The sequence below is a fragment of the Bombus affinis genome, chromosome 13 (assembly GCF_024516045.1).
Source record: "Bombus affinis isolate iyBomAffi1 chromosome 13, iyBomAffi1.2, whole genome shotgun sequence".
In the NCBI taxonomy this organism is placed as follows: Eukaryota; Metazoa; Arthropoda; class Insecta; order Hymenoptera; family Apidae; genus Bombus; species Bombus affinis.
This window is the reverse complement of record NC_066356.1, coordinates 11,205,289-11,221,967: the sequence shown is the minus strand read 5'-3', so window position 1 is coordinate 11,221,967 and position 16,679 is coordinate 11,205,289. Positions and strand designations below refer to the sequence as shown.

At 38.4% G+C, this 16,679-nt stretch overlaps 3 protein-coding genes across 16 annotated transcripts in view; 1 reads left to right on the top strand and 2 right to left on the bottom strand.

Annotated features, from left to right (window-relative positions):
* Nucleotides 1-140: 140 nt before the first annotated feature.
* LOC126923101 (heterogeneous nuclear ribonucleoprotein U-like protein 2) lies at nt 141-6,010 on the bottom strand. 2 transcript variants are annotated; one of them, XM_050736190.1, is made up of 10 exons: nt 5,748-6,010; nt 4,197-5,227; nt 3,572-3,767; nt 2,759-3,495; nt 2,550-2,678; nt 2,281-2,449; nt 1,948-2,199; nt 1,604-1,856; nt 1,204-1,521; nt 141-943 (listed from the first exon to the last, which is right to left on the bottom strand). In XM_050736190.1, exons 1-9 carry the CDS (start codon nt 5,875-5,877, stop codon nt 1,236-1,238), a joined length of 3,183 nt encoding a protein of 1,060 aa, XP_050592147.1. In that variant the 5' UTR covers nt 5,878-6,010; the 3' UTR covers nt 141-943; nt 1,204-1,235. The 2 variants fall into 2 exon arrangements, with proteins under 2 accessions (XP_050592147.1, XP_050592148.1); XM_050736191.1 differs by having other exon boundaries at nt 1,954-2,199.
* Nucleotides 6,011-6,101: 91 nt separating this feature from the next.
* The window catches only part of LOC126923140 (ciliogenesis and planar polarity effector 2), a 61,068-nt gene continuing 50,490 nt past the window's right edge, over nt 6,102-16,679 (top strand). For 2 of the 13 annotated variants that reach the window (XM_050736304.1, XM_050736302.1), the window contains exons 1-4: nt 7,560-7,848; nt 8,223-8,489; nt 8,553-8,737; nt 8,841-9,104. In XM_050736304.1, coding sequence (XP_050592261.1) covers nt 7,841-7,848; nt 8,223-8,489; nt 8,553-8,737; nt 8,841-9,061 — 681 coding nt within the window. In that variant the 5' untranslated portion in view covers nt 7,560-7,840 and the 3' untranslated portion in view covers nt 9,062-9,104. The other 11 variants (XM_050736300.1, XM_050736298.1, XM_050736296.1 and 8 more) reach the window with 11 other exon arrangements.
* On the bottom strand, nt 11,326-15,587 carry LOC126923129 (serine/threonine-protein kinase meng-po). Its single transcript, XM_050736270.1, has 2 exons — nt 15,254-15,587; nt 11,326-13,761 (listed from the first exon to the last, which is right to left on the bottom strand). The coding sequence occupies exon 2, from the start codon at nt 13,759-13,761 to the stop codon at nt 12,598-12,600; it is 1,164 nt and encodes a 387-aa protein (XP_050592227.1). The 5' UTR covers nt 15,254-15,587; the 3' UTR covers nt 11,326-12,597.

Genomic DNA, 16,679 nt, shown 5'->3' with positions numbered 1-16,679 from the left:
ACAAAACGAAGGAACAGGAGGAAGTACGTCGGGTAACAATCGCATATCCTTGATTATAGAGTAACATTACAAAATATAACATTCAATTCTCGAAAACATAATCTGGTGATATTATCAGTTCAATAAAATGCGCGTACATATAAATCAAATTCAATAATAATTTATTCGTGATACGATATTTTCCTTTTTTGTACATTGTCATTAGTATAGAAAGATAAGACAAAATCATATACAATATCACTCTCGTGTTTTGTCGGGAACAAATATCTTTTTTTTATTACAAGGTATTTTAACTATCAATATATAAACAGACTTCCAGTAAACGTTCGGTGTAATACGTTTGAAAATCTGTACATATTTACACGTATTTGTTTTGAGAGCGATTATTCATTTCAAGTATTTTAATCTTAATGCTAATTGTATAATGTACCCATACGTGACATCCTTCCTCTTGATCGATTTTTCGTTTAAAAGATGTTACAAGATGTTATTTATACGTTACCCCCTTTTTGATTTGAAATTATTTAAGAACTACGTATTTAATACAAATACGTTTTCTTCATTAGATGCCTTTTTCCGATGATCAATCTCCAATTGCAATTATGTAATATTATAATTCGTTTAATAATTGCCTTCTGCAATGCAAAATAATTCCATGTGGTGCATGTGTAACGGTGCCTTCACTCGATAAAATCTAAATTGTTGCTCGAGTTATAAAAACGCGGTAGATAACTTTGGAATTCGTACATTGCAAAATATACGAACAAAAATTGTGAATATATTGTCGTGGAAAAATTTGTCCATCTATCTATGTGTAATCAGTACCGATATTCGATGGTATCGATGACACTAGAGTTTGAAGTTTTCATTTATTTCTCGCCAATTTGGAGAATAAGTCCCATTGTGGAATCGTTAGATAAAGCAGTTGTGCTGTTCGTTCAGCCTGGAAAAAGAAATAACACGCTGTCGTATAGGAAGTATCATTTGTGCTAGCAATAACAAGATAACAAAATGAATGACAGAAATGATGAAAATAGATTATACAATAAAACTTGTATCAATCACACTCATTTTTTCAATGCAGCAGAATATAAATCAAAGTTATGAAATACGATTATCCTCTACTTTCACTTCATTTCTAACTAGCTTTTTTACGAAAAAAAAAAGAAAAAAAAAAAAAGAAAGGATATTTGTGTATCTTACTATTCCACTCTTGTGACATATATCCTAGTAGATTATTGTTTGTTTGTAGTCTGCCCGCTACTTGTCGTAGTTTGTCCGCTTTGTTGCTGCTGGCCCCAATACTGATTATAATACTGCTGATTCCAACTATTCCAATTTCCGTTACCATAACCTTGTTGATTATAATTGCTTTGATTGTAGGACCCTTGTCCATAGCTTTTCCAGTTACCCCACGGTTGCGATCCCCAATTATTTTGTTGACCCCAACCTTCTTGAGATTGACCACTTGGCCAGTTGCCTTGTTGACTCCACACGGATTGTTGTGAAACTTGATAATTCCTTATTGAGAAAATCGATAATTATGAGAAAATTCAATAAAAAAATTTATAGGAAATACTGAAAGAATAGAAAATATAATTACCCTATTGGAGCTCTTGACCGGGCACCTTGACGAGAACCTAAAGCTCGACCTCTGTCGTTTCCTCCTCTTCTATCAACAGTACCACCTCTTCTATTCATTCCTCGGTGTACAAGTGGGATAGGTACACCTCTTCTTCTTCGTGGCATGGGGGGTCCGTAACCACTGCCGTGTCGTATGTGACCACCTCCTCTTTGTGGTCTATCTCTCCATCCCACATTACCTCGCCAAAGAGGATTACGATTCCTGTCGGAATCTAAAAACATTTATTTTTTGTAAAACAGACTTGGTATTTTTATATTTCTTTGAAAATTTTTATTAATTTTAACATTTTTTGTAAATCTTACAATTACTTCGTCTGTCACGATAATCTCGATTATCCCTATTATCACGATTACTTCTTATGTCACCTCGATTTTCATGAATGTTTTCTGACCTCGAATCTATACGTGCTCGTTTACTTCTTTTTTGTTCACCATACCCTGCATCTTTTCCCTCTTTATTATAGGTTTCTACAAGTTTTTCACCTTCTTCTCGATTAAGTTCAACCCAATCAACGACATCGAAAGACTCGCCAACAACGGGAGCTCTAAAACTCGCTGAAAGAATCAACACGTATATACTAGTATATATGTTATTATAAACGTAAGTGAAGTAAAAATCACAATGCCAAAATCAACCTTTCATCTCCAAAAGCATAGAATCAGAAATCTCTTTACTATCTATTGGTTTATGTTTGACAGTTCGTGACTTAAATTCGTCTTCTGATGGAACTACAACTACTGCCTTTCTTTGATACCCACAGAAATTCTTCATTTTACGTCGTTGTACCGAAGGATACACATTTGTCTGTATTCCATTTCATAAAATATAAGTCACGTTAAATTGTATTTTACTATTTTGACATAAAAAAAAAAAAGACAAAATCTTCGGAAACTTAAATACATACCTGATCTAATATATAATTACGCCTTCTACTAGAAGCCATTTCCGTCAGTCTATCTAATGCGTCAGTACATTTATCGATAAGTATTCTCCATTGTTCGTTATACCCTTCTTTATACGATAATCCGGGATCCTTAAATGATATTAGTTATCAAATTATCTAATATTGTACACGCATATTCAATGATATACTGCAACGTTTACAATACGTACCTTCATTTTATTAATTAGACTACTGAGTCCTAAGATATTGTACATCTTTTGAGGATGTTGAGCCGCGTACTGTGTTGCCCAGGTAGATTTCCCGCAAGCAGGTAATCCGCACATCATTATTACTTCACATTCGTCTTTCCTCTCTGGCCTTCGCGGACCAGGAGTTTTATATTGAGATTCCACATTTCCGATTGAAACGTAATCTTGTAAAATTACTTCTGTCCATGGTGTTTCCTGGCCAAAATTGCAAGCGAAGCTACAATTTTTACTCAAAATATGTGGAAACAATGGTTTGTCATTGAGTTCTTCTTTTGAGATACGAAATGCTACGCCTTGATCTTTTCCGTTGACCGTATAAGACATAATAACATTTTCAGATGTAGCATCCAAATAACAACCGATTATATCGTCTTTTCCAAATTCAAGCCCATAATCTTCGTATTGATTATCCGCCAATTTTTTACCAGTGCTGCTATATCCAAAACTAAATTTTTCTTCACCAAGTTGCATTGAAGTATAAGGAGTGGACCAACCAATTCTGAGTACATGTGGATGCTCTTCGTTTCCTGAATTAATAGTACAGTGTTCCACTATTTTTGTTTCATAGTAAACCTTTCCACAAAGAAAACCGTAGGATGCTCTTGCTCCAGCCCACATATGTGAAAATCCGTCGTTGTGCATAGGTGTAGCAGTAAAATATCCATCCTTATCAATAACCAAATTTAAATCTGAGTCATCTGAAAATTGTTTATAATAATTAAACATTTGTTTCATATGATCCAATCAGTTACTTTCATTTAGTTTTTAACATACACCAGGATAGTATCAAAGCAGAATCGTCGATTTCTGGTTCATTCTCGATGAGAACAGGAGCCGGCGACTCGTGTCGATCTTCTATAGGGCTAGGAGATCTTTTCCGCTTCCTATCCATAACAATGTCGTTTGTATCTTGTTCTTTGATATCTACATCAGCATCTTCTTCGTGTCTAACTTCTGACATTTCTATATCCTTTCCATATAAACGAAAATAGGTCAATGATTAAAAATATTTTTTGCAGGTACAGTAAGACTTTTATGTGTAATAAAATATAGAGGAAGTAATAACTTTTTGAAAACATTGTCGATTTCAAACAATTATCAACGAACGTTTTCTATTCTTCTATTTCAAATTTAATTTTCAAACACATAAAATTTCAAACATCGAAGTATAAACGTAAATTTATACATCTCCGATATTTTAAGAAGCTCTTAACTGCAATCCTCTACATTTCGTAATGATTATACCGGATAAAGTTTATAGCAGATAAAGCCAATAAATGTTGTAAAAATGTGAAAGGGACATTTTAAATGCTGCTAAAAAAAAAAAATCAAAGTAATTTTAAAATAAAAGTATGAGTAATATGTATATTATAATTAGAAATTAATGTATAAAATATACCTCTTCATCTTGCTTTTTCTCGATGCTACTGTCCATCTCTTTGTCGCTAGTAGACAAGATGTCTTTATCTTCTAGTAACTTCTCCTCTTTTAATTCATCATTTTCATTGATATCTATGTCTTGATCTTCTTCAAGTAACTCATTTATTTGTTGTTCTGGGTCAGGAATGTCAGTAGTTTTAGTATCATTAACAGATTCTACAACATGATCATTATCTACAGATTCTATATTTTCATCCTTTGTTTCATTAACTTCTTTTTTTATATCATCTATATCATCGCATGCGTCATAAATTGTAGTTGATTTCTCATTTTCTTGTACTTTTGAAACAATATTCTCACTTTCTTTTATATGTGTGTTTTCTACTGCTTCTAAGTTTGATTTGATCACTGTTGGTCCTTGTTTTAGATCTGTTTCATTTTTATTATCTAATGATTCCATTGATGTTGGAACATCAACATCGCTATATTCAACATTTTGTGATTTCACGGGAGGTGATATACTCGTGTTATTTTCTTTCTCACTGCTTTCTATAACATCTGCATCCTTTATATCATCGTCTTTTACAACTTCCATAGAATTAGCATCTTTATTTTCTACACTTGAAAATAAATCTTTTGTTTCTTCTTGTTCATCCTTTTTAGGTGATAAGGGCTTTTCTTCTTGAACAGGAGCCTCTATTTGTACAGATTCTTCCTGCATAGATATTTCTTCTTGCGTACCACTTTCATCTGGCATAGTTTCCTCTTGCATAGCAGATTCAGATACTGTTGGAGATGGTTCACGAGACATGTCATTCTGATCTGCTTTCTTTGGAGATGTCCTCCGCCTACTAGAGTATGGAATTCTAGTAGTCCTCCTAGAGGATTTTTTTGTAGAATCTTCCTTTGGCGTCATCACAGATGCTGTTTTTGACAATCTACTAGACTTTTTTGGTGTCTGTGGTATTTTTGTCGATTCATCATTTTTTTCTTGAACTGCATCATCTTGTGTGTCTTCTGCACTGATATTTGCTTTTCCTTGATTTACTTCTATAATTTAAAAGTATTTACGTTGTATTAACTCGCAAAAGAATAGAATACTCAAAAATATAATACTCTTAAAAAAAAATGCAACATTTATACTAAAATATTTATTTAAATAGCGGATACTGCGTATTTACACTCTAATTGTAGATATTAATAAAAAAGTAACGGCATAAAATTTTGCTATTTCTAAAACCTACGAGATGTAGTGGCGTCGCGAGCACAATTCACACGTAAACAGAAGAAAGGCGCGCATAGTTCGCGCCTACTCAACATTGGAAATGCCGATAACAAATTCTTTACGATTATTGATCATTTTTAATAACGATAAACAGGTTATCGTTTTCCATTCTAAGATAATTTAACGGGAAAAGTTAATAAAACATGTTAGGCGACTTATTATTGGCTCGTTTGAATGTTTGTCAACATTGAAATACACGAATACCTTGGTCATCGGACGAAGAATATCATACTTAAAGAAATTTGGAACAGTGTAAGATTAGAGAATAAAAATATAGTGACTTACGGTTTGCATTTTCCTCTTCTATCGCCTTACGAAGTCTCTCAACAAGCACTGACTTGACGCCTTTCGTATCGAGTCCACGCTTTGAGAGTTCTGTCCGTAATTCGACCACTTTTAACTTTTCCGGATCCATCGCGTGTTATATTTCACGGTTCTTGTCAATGCACACGCTTTTATTCAGCAGAAAATCTTATGAAAAGGCCATACACGCGCCAGTGACCCGCGTTAAATATACAATATGGCGATACATCTGCAAACAACGCGTTACGTGTTGTAAATGGATTTTATTGGTCAATGTGGCATTTATTTGAACTAACGCCAACTTCACTGCTAATGGAATTATTTGTTCCCATTGCGGTGGTAGAGTGTGGTAATTCTTATTGGTTCTCCGAAGGCGGGATTTTATCGGATTTGTTGAGAAGTTACGTATGCACACGAGATTCGTAGAGCCCGCTGGTTGCATACAAATTTGTGAGTTATAGTTGTCGCACTTGTAAAATGTATCATTTTTTGGAGTTGGTGAAACCAGGTGATACGAATAGAAAAGAAGTGATATTTTTAAAAATTCTCACTAGTCATTGAGAATTAAAGTTAAAGGCATTTACAGTACGAAAGAAAGTGGGTCTTAACCGTTCCACTCTTTTATCTTTTTTTTCTTTTTTTTCCAATAATTTACGAGCAGCGATCGACTTTTAAGATAGAATCATCGCACGGTAACCTTAATCTTATAGAGAATATAGCGTCTTTGCTATAGTTGCTTATGTTTATCGAAAATTTATCAGGCTTCCATATCTTCTGATTTTTAACAGCTATATAATGACGGCAATAAATGTGAATTGGCTGCATTCTGTGGAGGGAGAATCACTAATGCATCATTTCTATGTAAACACATCAAAGAAAAGGAGATTTTATGGTAAAAAGCGTTAGTCAAATGAATGATTCTTCATTGTATATATTCGTTGGTTATTTTTCTTTGTAAAATCCCTTAGGTATTCTTGAAAGACCTCCCCTACCATCTTCAATCGAAGAAGTTACATATAAAATTTTTATGGTTGGGAGATCTGGAGTAGGGAAAACTGCTGTTGTAGCTCGTCTTGCCGGAGTATTAGAATCCAGTAATTATACTGAAACTAATGGGATAAAAAAGACGAATGTATTTTGGCCAGTTAAAATATGGGACAAAGTTGTGTTGTTTAAATTACAGTTCTGGGATACATCGGAAACAAGCATTAAAAAATATAATCACATATTACCCGTACGTACAGTATAAAGATAGGATATATTGAAATGGGATATCAAAGAATGACATTGTCTTAAATTTTTAGGCTTGTAAAGACAAAGTAGATGCTATATGTTCTGTATTTTCTTTCGATGATGCGACAGGATTTAATGACGTTCCATATTTGATGAATACTATGGCAGCTATAAAAGAAAAACCAGCAAATATAGTGATAGGGACAAAGTAATTTATCATAATCGAGTTCTCTTTTCTTTGTTATCTGTTGGTAAGAATAGTTAATTGGATCTCGATATTTTGTAGATTTAAGCCATGGTCGAGTTCTACAATAGAAGACGCACGTATAAAAGAATTTGAGGACAAATGGAAAGTTAAAGTTATTAGAATTGATATTAATAAACCTTCTATGAGATCTGAAGTGTTTGATTGTTCTTATCAGTTGAATACTATATGTAACATTCTTTGGAATAGGGATAAAGAATTTATATCTAAACAAATGGGACAAAGCTAGCAAATTTTTTATTGGATTTCTATAATACTCCGAGACATTTTTTATACGAGATTCAATAAAGGTAAACGCTTAATCATTTTCTTTTGCATCGATTTTCTTTCTATTTAAATACAATAGCGATTCTATTTCAATTGGTTGTTTCGATCGGGGTAAGAAATATTCTCAACATCTCAACACAATGTATCTAGGAATTCTAGGCGAGTAAAAGTTGCCAGTACTGAAAGCTAAATTCACGAGCGTTACGCTTGTTTGTTACAATTACTGGCGGCAAAGTTACCGATTTACCGATTCGATTGTTTCTTTTTCCATAAAACAGAAATTACGACACTTTAAAGATCTTAAAGGTACATGTGCAGGTGTGTTGCATCGTATTTATGATTATACAACACAATCAAGAGATTAGTAACGTTATTCGATTTACACTAAAGTTTTATTATTTAGGTTATAGTATTTTAATGTGTAGTTTCTATATTTCCTTAAGTATTATTCGCCTCCAATGGTACTTGTAAATTCGGAGAAATCTCATAAATATTTATCCGTTTGTCAGTTACATCATTGAGCGATGATATTTTGATTGGTTTTTCATTACTCACTCATGCGCTGTAAAACATGGCGTGGTTTACAAGCGCGCGTAAAACAAATCACTACCGCGAGAACGTGTATAGATAGACCGATAAAATTTCCGTGGTATTATACGTTATATTTTTATTTGTAAATGTAAAATATAAAGTTTTGTTGTAGAAATGAGAAACAATAAAATTCTGCTAGTGGGGGGAGCAGTTCTTGCGTCGGAAGTTCTTTGGTATATCTACAAAAGAGTTCATAACGTGTGGAGTAATTATGTAAATACGCGCAAAGTGCTGGAAGTACAGATACCTAAATCGAAACATGACATTTCTGAGGTCATGTTTTTTACCAATGAATCTACTCTTTGTCGAACACACTTCACTACCAAGATGACCTGTCCTAAAAACAATTGTCCGGTTCGATATTTGAGGTAATGCGCGATTTATCATGCTTTTAAAAAATGGCTTTTAACAAATGATAAATAATGTTATAGACATATAGAAAGCTATATGAATCATGCAAAACAAAGTTTGGACGTTTGTATGTACATGTTCACTTGCCATTCGTTGTCAAATGCAATTGTGAACGCTCATAAACGAGGTGTACTTATTCGAATAATACTGGATCGGCAAATGGGCTCTAACGATGCCGCACAAACGGCGTTATTCTATAATAATGGTACGCGATAAATATCATCGAGACTCGTAGTTGGATCTGATCATTGGCTACCAGCATTTGAATTAATTCTTTTTTTCAAACGCCGAAATATTTTGCGTTTCAGGAATCGCGATTAGATTAATATGTCAGGATGGTCTGATGCATCATAAGTTCATGATCGTGGACAACGATTTAGTAATCACTGGTAGCACAAACTGGACCATGTCTGCGTTTTTTGGAAACTTTGACCACATTATAGTGACTAACCAGCATTCGTTGGTAAAGCCATTCGTCGTTGAATTTGACAGGTTGTGGAAGGCATTTTCAAAGACGCAAGAAAGTTAGGAAAACTTGATTCAGCCCTCGTCCGATGACACTTTATAATCTAGTGAGTATCCGTTTCATTTTTACTATTTTTCTCCCTGATACTCGAACAATTTTCGTCTCGTCGTATTATATTTGTCGAGTCCCTTGTTGCTGATACCTAACGAAAGACGCGTGTTATCGTCTCGAGAGTGCCCCTTTGACGTCAAAGAAATCGAAGAAGAGGTCGTAAAACTTGGAGGCATGTTAGCAGTTGGAGGTATACCTACGTAACGTATGCGAAGATACATACTCGTGAGATAGAACGTGCATGGTACCGGTCAACACGTGAATAACGCGATGCAAATTAGTACGGTGCTCCGAGCAGCGGTCAACGCTGATATGTCGCGCCTTGACGCGACGTGACGCGCGGTAACTCGCTGCTCTCATCGGCCGATAAAAGTGGAACATTGTCCGTATATATAAATAGGTTAGCCTATATGAAAATAGACGTCGGGCTGTTGGACCGGAGGATCGATGACGAGATACTCGGCGACGTGCCGTCCGTTGCCTCAACTTTCTTTCCCTTCCACTCTGCTTTGAAATTCACGGTCTCGGCGTGCTTTCGTTACGCCTCTACGATATATCGTTTCATTTTCTCTTCCTTCTTTCACATTTATTTTTGTTATTCTATACTCGTCTTCCAATTGTTACAGCCTCTGATCATCGAATTGAGACCATACGTAGAAATTTCACTTGTTCAGCTATAAGAAGTTACAGATAGCCGTAGATGATTATATATTAACGAATTAATTGAATTTATTACTGTACCATGTCGAAGAATATCCGCGTATATCCACGGCCAGATATCCACTCCCGATTTGAATACCATTGAAAATGTTTGGAGCCTGATCAAATCAGCTATATGCTCATCTTTAAAAACAGCTGATTTGAAAACGAAAATTCGGTATGTTTATAAAAGTAGCGAGGACATAAAGGCAGCGTATGACGAGAGAACAGAAAGAAAAAAAATCACGTTACTCGCGTCTCTAGGTAAAAAGGTGAGAAGTATTGAAAATTTGGTAATGATCCTAATGATCAAATGAAAGAATGATTAGCGTGGTATTTATATATGGTGGACTTATATGGAATTTTATCGAACGACGATAAGAAATATAATTGAATCGAATATACTGCTCCCTAATCGCGTTTCTGCTATCTCGTGTTAATTTTGGACGTACGTAGGTAAACATGTTCCTACACGAGATAAATACATTCGCACGTTGTAAGAGAAGCATGTAACTTGGGAAAGCAAACGATTCGGAATAAACGTGCGACGCGCGGAAATAGCAACGCGTAGGCCCAAAATATCCATTGTATCCAGATACGATAAAAGCCGAATGCACGTTGGCGCAGTTTGACGTTTGCTAATCTGCTTTTTCCTGGACTGCGTCTACGTCAATAGTTAAGAACGGATCGTTATTCAGGGAAATGTATGGTTCTCTAACTTGAACGTTGCTTGTTCTGCTTGCGCGAACAATTTCCGAAATATCACAGCCAACGATTCCGCGAATCGTTCGCTTCTCTCTCGAATCGCGTAATAAATTTTCCGATTCCACTTTAGTTTCTACCGTGGATAAGTTTGAAGAAATCCACGCACGTTACACGCATATCTCTCTCTCTCTCTCTCTCTCTCTCTCGAAATCTTCAGATTGTATCTCGCAAAAGAATGTTTTTTGTTTACGACGATATCTTTTATTTTTTTTCTCCCATACGCTTATCGAAAAGCGTCGGTTTTACGCGTTTACTCGTCGAAACGATTAGTTATACATATAGAAAATAAGTACGATACTCGACGAATGGAAAAAATAGGTATCACGTAGGTCAAGGGTGTGTCAAATCGGACAAGTGGCACGTTCGGCCGCGACAGTCACGGATACGGGAAAAGGAAAAGGTCAAAAGTCAAGTATTCCTCGATGGTCCTCTTAGTTGCTCTCTTTTCTACTTGAGACGCGGGAATTGAAGGGCAACGAGAAAGAAAAATGTTTCTCGTGCGGGTAGCAGCTGCGTTCGTTAGAACTTTGCGGAATACGCGACAATCTTTTTTTCTCCGCCCAAGCAAACGCACTGCATTCAGTAATCTTGGTTTGTTACGTTCTTTGGATAACTTTTTCTTCTTTCTTTTTGTTTCGCTACAACTCTGATAAAATCGCGAGAAATGCTGTTTCCTGAACGTAGTTGGGAAAGAGACTAGAGCGACTCGAGGGAACACTATCTTACGTAGATTATTTCATAGATAATTGCAATTATTTATGTTTAATGTATTTATTTCGATATCGTTTATATAGAAAACATTGCTTCGCGTTAACGGAGGTCTAACGCGTTGTTCATACTTCGTACTTCTTCCCTTCTATCTGTTTTGTTTATCGTTCGTAACGTTTCTACAAGTTTGCTAATTACATACAAATTTCGCGTCACGCGGGGGAAGAACCGTGTTACGTATGTGTAGCTTGCTGTTTTGTGGTAATGTAGCTCTACCAAATTGTGTACCATCGATCATTTCTATATAATCGCTCCTTCTACCGATAAATTGCTAGAAGAATATATGCGCGCTATGTGTATACATACGTTATATCGCTTAACGACACTAAATACCGCTTAATCTCTGTTCGAGTTCTTCCAAATTCGCTCCATCTTCGTCTCGAGCGTTTAGAACGTTCTTCGTCTGTTTCTTACTCGAATCTTCATACGTTTACACGATGGAACGAATTGTTCGATTTCACGCAAGGCCTCGTACAGTGACCCCTACCGGTTACCGTTCGTTAAACTACAGTATAATTATCATAACGTAATAAATTACTAGGAAATCCGCAGTCATTATTGTCTCTATAGTCGACACCGAAAACACCGATCGCAGTTACGCTCGCATTTGCCGCAGTCTTAACGAGTTTGTTTTATCACATACGTTTCGTATTCTTTACTGGAAAGGAAGAGAATCGCCCGTAATTTCGCCTTCATCGCACTCGGCTATTTCCTACAGTTTTTAGGCGATTCTCGTCGTCGAAGATTCGTTCACGGGAGAGGAAGTGTACGAAAAGATGCCCGTACGTGATAATATATACATGTTTGTGTATATACGCACATACATTTGTCGATAATTGGTCCGCTCGTAGAGAAGATTGATGTAGCGAGGAATCTAGCGAGGAAAGGAAGAAAAGAGGAAGGAAAATGAGAAGAACGGCGTTACGCGAATGAGTCGAATGGGCACGATGAGCAGGAAACAAAGGAAGAAATGTGTAACGAGTGGAGGAAGATGATAGAAGGATTATCACACTTTTTCGCGTCCATATCGGTCGACGGTCGAAATTCGACGCGACGCCGCTGTGCGGAAGCGACGGTGCACCGTCCTAATGGAAGATCGATGGCGAGTTCGTCGCCGCTCTTTCGAACGTTGCTTTGGCACATTGTAGGGACGACGAAGTGTCTTCGTCGCGGGCAGCATCGAAGCCACCGAAACTGTACTTTCGTTCCTGACGATCGCTTCTAAGGCAAGGTTCGCTAGAAGCTTTCACCATCCCTCACATGGTTTCTGTCCCGAGGCTACCGACGAATGCCGGCTCCGCGATGTTCGAATCGCACTGCATCACCCATTCCCAGATCCTCTTGGTCACGACTTTCTGATCGATCGTCGTCTCCAGGCCGTAACTATTCAGAAGCTTCCTCAGCTTGTTCTTGTTCTCGTCGACGTTTCGTTGGTCGTCTAGGACGGTGTCCAGGTAAAGTAGACTGTCGCCTCTCCTCGGTATTCCTTCGCTAGCGTCTACCAACGTGGACGTGGCGCTGTGACTGATTTTGTTTACGCACCAGGAATCCTTCAGATACTTGTTGATCTCGGTTACGTGCGGCCTTTTTTCAGGTTTGTGCTCGAACGTCCGCCTAAAGTATCGCAGTAATCTGGGCGTGAATCGTCTGAACGTTGGTGGAACTTTGGTGGTTCTTCTCTTCAGCCACCTTTGAAAGGCCGAATATTCCGGATCCTGAATCAGATCGGCAGTCTGCCACGGTGGATTTCCAGTCAGGCAGACGAACAGCACGATGCCGAATTGCCAGCAATCGGCGCTCCTCTTGCATGCGTACCTCTCGTTTTTCACTATTTCGTAGATTTCGGGTGGTTGGAAGGGTAGCCAAGTGCATCGGATCTTGTTAACGAGAGTTCCTTCGCGCCTCGTGCACCCGAAATCGCACAGTTTGATCTTGGACATGTCGAGCGCGAACACCAGTACATTTTCCAGTTTGATGTCTCGGTGTGCGAGCTGCTTCGAGTGAATGAAATCGAGAGCGGAGCAGAGCTGGCTGGCGATCCTTTTGCACGCTTCCTCGCTCAACCCTCCGGCTCTCACGTTGCCCGCTAGATCTCCGTAAGGAGCGTATTCTTGCGCGAAAACGAAACACTTCTCCGCTTTGAACGCGACCGCGTACGAGCACAATATATTCGGATGCGGGCTCAAATGGTACGAGTAGTGAAATTCGCGGAAAAAGTCCTTCTCCGTAGTGAGTTCTTGATGGACGGCTTTCAGCACGACTCTCGTTCGCGTCGCTCGATGAGTCGCTAGTAAAACTTTGGCGAAACTACCCTCGCCGAGCGTCTTCTCCACTTCATACTCCTTCGACAGATCCAACTCCTCCAAAGGAATCTCCTGCACTCTGTGTATTCCGGACTCCTTTTTCTCGTGAAGTTTCATCTGAAATCAGGCCGATAGACCGGTCGTATTAAAATTCTAAGAAAACTTTTGAGAAAACTCGTATCGTCGCCACGCGTACGCATTAAAATCGATCGGCCTGCCGCAAGTTCTTACACTCGCGTCCCTAATCCTCCTAATTCGAACGTTCGATGAAAAGTCTTTTCATTTCGTTTGCGTCATCGACGCGCACAATTGCAAACCATCGTGGTGTCGCCGATACGGCCGATCGAGCGTGAAACGAGTTTAGCACTTGGTCGGCTTTCCGTCACAGAGGGCATCGCACTCTCGCTGCTGCGATTCCAGAATCGCCCTTGCCCTTGCTCGTCCAAACGCTAGCCAAGACAATCGAGTTTCTATATCTAAACGATTAACGCGACGATTTTCTATTAATTACTTTTTTTATCTTGTACGTCTTATACGTGTTATACGGTTTATAAACACGAAGATAAACGAGCGAGAAGCAAGTCGGTTGGTTTTCCTAAAGTGGAAGAACGATGCATTTGTTCGTTGTAAGGTCGTGCGAAAAATAGGAAGAAAAATCGTCCTGATGGTTCGTGTAGGCGAAGGACGAAATATGGGCTGGAGAGGCGAGGGGAGAACGCCGGAGGTTGGCCGGGTGAACCCAGGACCTTTTGAGCTGCCTAGATCAATAGCAAGGATTTCGCTGCAGCAACGCGCGTCAAACCGTTTCGTTATAGTTCGTATTGTCTCGATTTCTATCTAAGGTGGAACACGAGATAAAAGAAAAGAGAAACGTCGGGATTCGGGAAATCGTATCGACGTAGAAAAATTGACTGGTCGATTCGGCCTCGTCTTTGTAACCGATGGCGAGTCACTTTTTAAGACGCTGATTCATTTGCAAAGTAACGATCGACGTTTACAATTCTTTGGTTACGCGATTCGATTTTATCGCCGGTCGTAACGTCGTTACTGTCGTTTCTTCTCGAAATAATTCTTCTCCCGATTTCATCCCGTGCGCACACGTGTCTCGTATCTTTACGCAAATCGCGCTTTGTAAATTCGTAGAAGTCATAGGCGATTATTTTTTCTTACAACTACCGCCGGTTCTTACCGGTTTGTTCTGACAAACTTTTGGACACGAGTTATATTTAGCGTTTCTGTTTACCGGGGCTATTTTAACGCGTGCGAGAGATTAGTGAAGTAATATTTTGGCTTGTGTCTTTACGGTTAACGAACACTTTGAGAGAAAGACCGATTAAAAGGCTAAGAAGGAGAGAGAAAGAACGAAAGCAAGAGAGAGAAAAGATATATTTGTATCTGCCGGTTAAGCTACATCTTTCTCTCCGTTATACTCCAATTTTGATCCGCTTAACGTTGTCCTTAACGTTAATCGCATTGCGTCTCGTTCCTGTCAACATCGTTGCCCATTAAAATCGATAACTACGTGTTCGATTCGATTTACAAGGGTTGAACGTCTGATAGATTGCGATAGATTTAATTTCATCGTGTCACGGCCTTCTAAGCAACTTACCACGTTGGTAGTAATCCTTTTGGCGATGAAAAAGGCGTGTCTGCGGAATGACGAATTAATTTTAACGTAATCGTCCAATTCACTGAGAACAGGCTTTCACCTTGGAACTTGTCACAAACGATCGTGCCTGCCCCTTCAGTTACATTTTCACTGTGCGCCACGATACGCAATTACCATAAATACCAACGATACACAAGAAGCGATCGTCTTGGAAATCCTCGCGACAGCCTTCGAAGTTTTGGCGATCTTTCACAGAAATTGAAAAAACTGTCAACGATGGTGATAAGAAAACCGCTACGTCCTTCGATGTCACATTTTCAGCTATGCGCGTATGTCGCGTCTGGAGCCGTCGCGACGCCCTGCGTCGCTTTTATAGACCCGGCCGCCACGCGCAGACGTAGATCGAGTAAGGGTATGAAACATGGACGATTAAACGATGCGTGTTTCTACTTTGTAAAAAAACTGTCATTCTCTCCAATTGCTTTCTAAATAAGGTCAATTATGTCTTGAATGCAATTGCATTTATTCGTCGGATGTTAATTTTTCTGCCGTTTTTTTTTTCAGTTATTTCCGACCAAGTCGTATTCTCTATCTCTAGAAGATGTAATAAGTTTCGGCTAAATTGCACTTTTTTTTTTAATCATCAGACGCGTCAATGTCTTAAATTTAATTTAATTTCAATTGCGCGCTACAGTTTCAACCGACTCGTATCTTCCTAGCGATTTTCTCACGAACGAAAATGCAAAGAAATCGATTTCTTGTTTCGGTCGAACGTAAACATTTTCCTTGAACGCTAAAGATCATCCGGATCGAAGCTAAAGCTTAACGCGTAAAGAATCGATGGATCAGAGCACGATCAAATGCAGAATTTGCATCGTGAGCGAAATACATTCTGTTTTCCTTGGTTTCTAAAAGTTGATTGATAGTATCAAAACGTTGCGCTGTCTACTCGATGTTTCCTCGTATCGAGTATGCGTGTTTTTCCGCTATTGAACCAACGGAAATGCCATTCAGATCGTAAATTTCGTTCTTGAGACGAGAGATTTATAAGTTAACGATTTTCCGCCGGCAGATACGTCTCGAGTGGTTCCGCTCTTTCGTCTTAGCACGTGCAAAAGTAGCGATCTCAGGTTCGTTGTTCTCCGTTGCATCGGTATAACGGTATGCGTATGCTTAACGGCAAACGATGTTCGAACGTGTGATTTTGTGATCGTGAGACACGCGTACGCACGATGGCCGAATATAATAGTACTACCGATGGCCAAATAATACGCATACTCCTGAGGTGGAATTTAATTTAAACCAGAAAGTATTTTTAACATGTATGTCAAGTATACGATGTCCATAGGGATGGATCGTACATACCAGTGCAACGACGGCAATATCGAAGATATAAATAGAGAAAACCGTTACGATAGAAATAGGT

Bases quoted from the DNA above. Each gene is read 5' to 3' on its own strand.
- LOC126923101 (XM_050736190.1), bottom strand. From the start codon at position 5,877: ATGGATCCGGAAAAGTTAAAAGTGGTCGAATTACGGACAGAACTCTCA. The intron at 3,496-3,571 runs GTATGTTAAAAA...AACAATTTTCAG, and splicing joins TGCTTTGATACTATCCTGGT to ATGACTCAGATTTAAATTTG. The intron at 1,522-1,603 runs GTAATTATATTT...TTTCTCAATAAG, and splicing joins CGGTCAAGAGCTCCAATAGG to GAATTATCAAGTTTCACAAC.
- LOC126923129 (XM_050736270.1), bottom strand. From the start codon at position 13,761: ATGAAACTTCACGAGAAAAAGGAGTCCGGAATACACAGAGTGCAGGAG.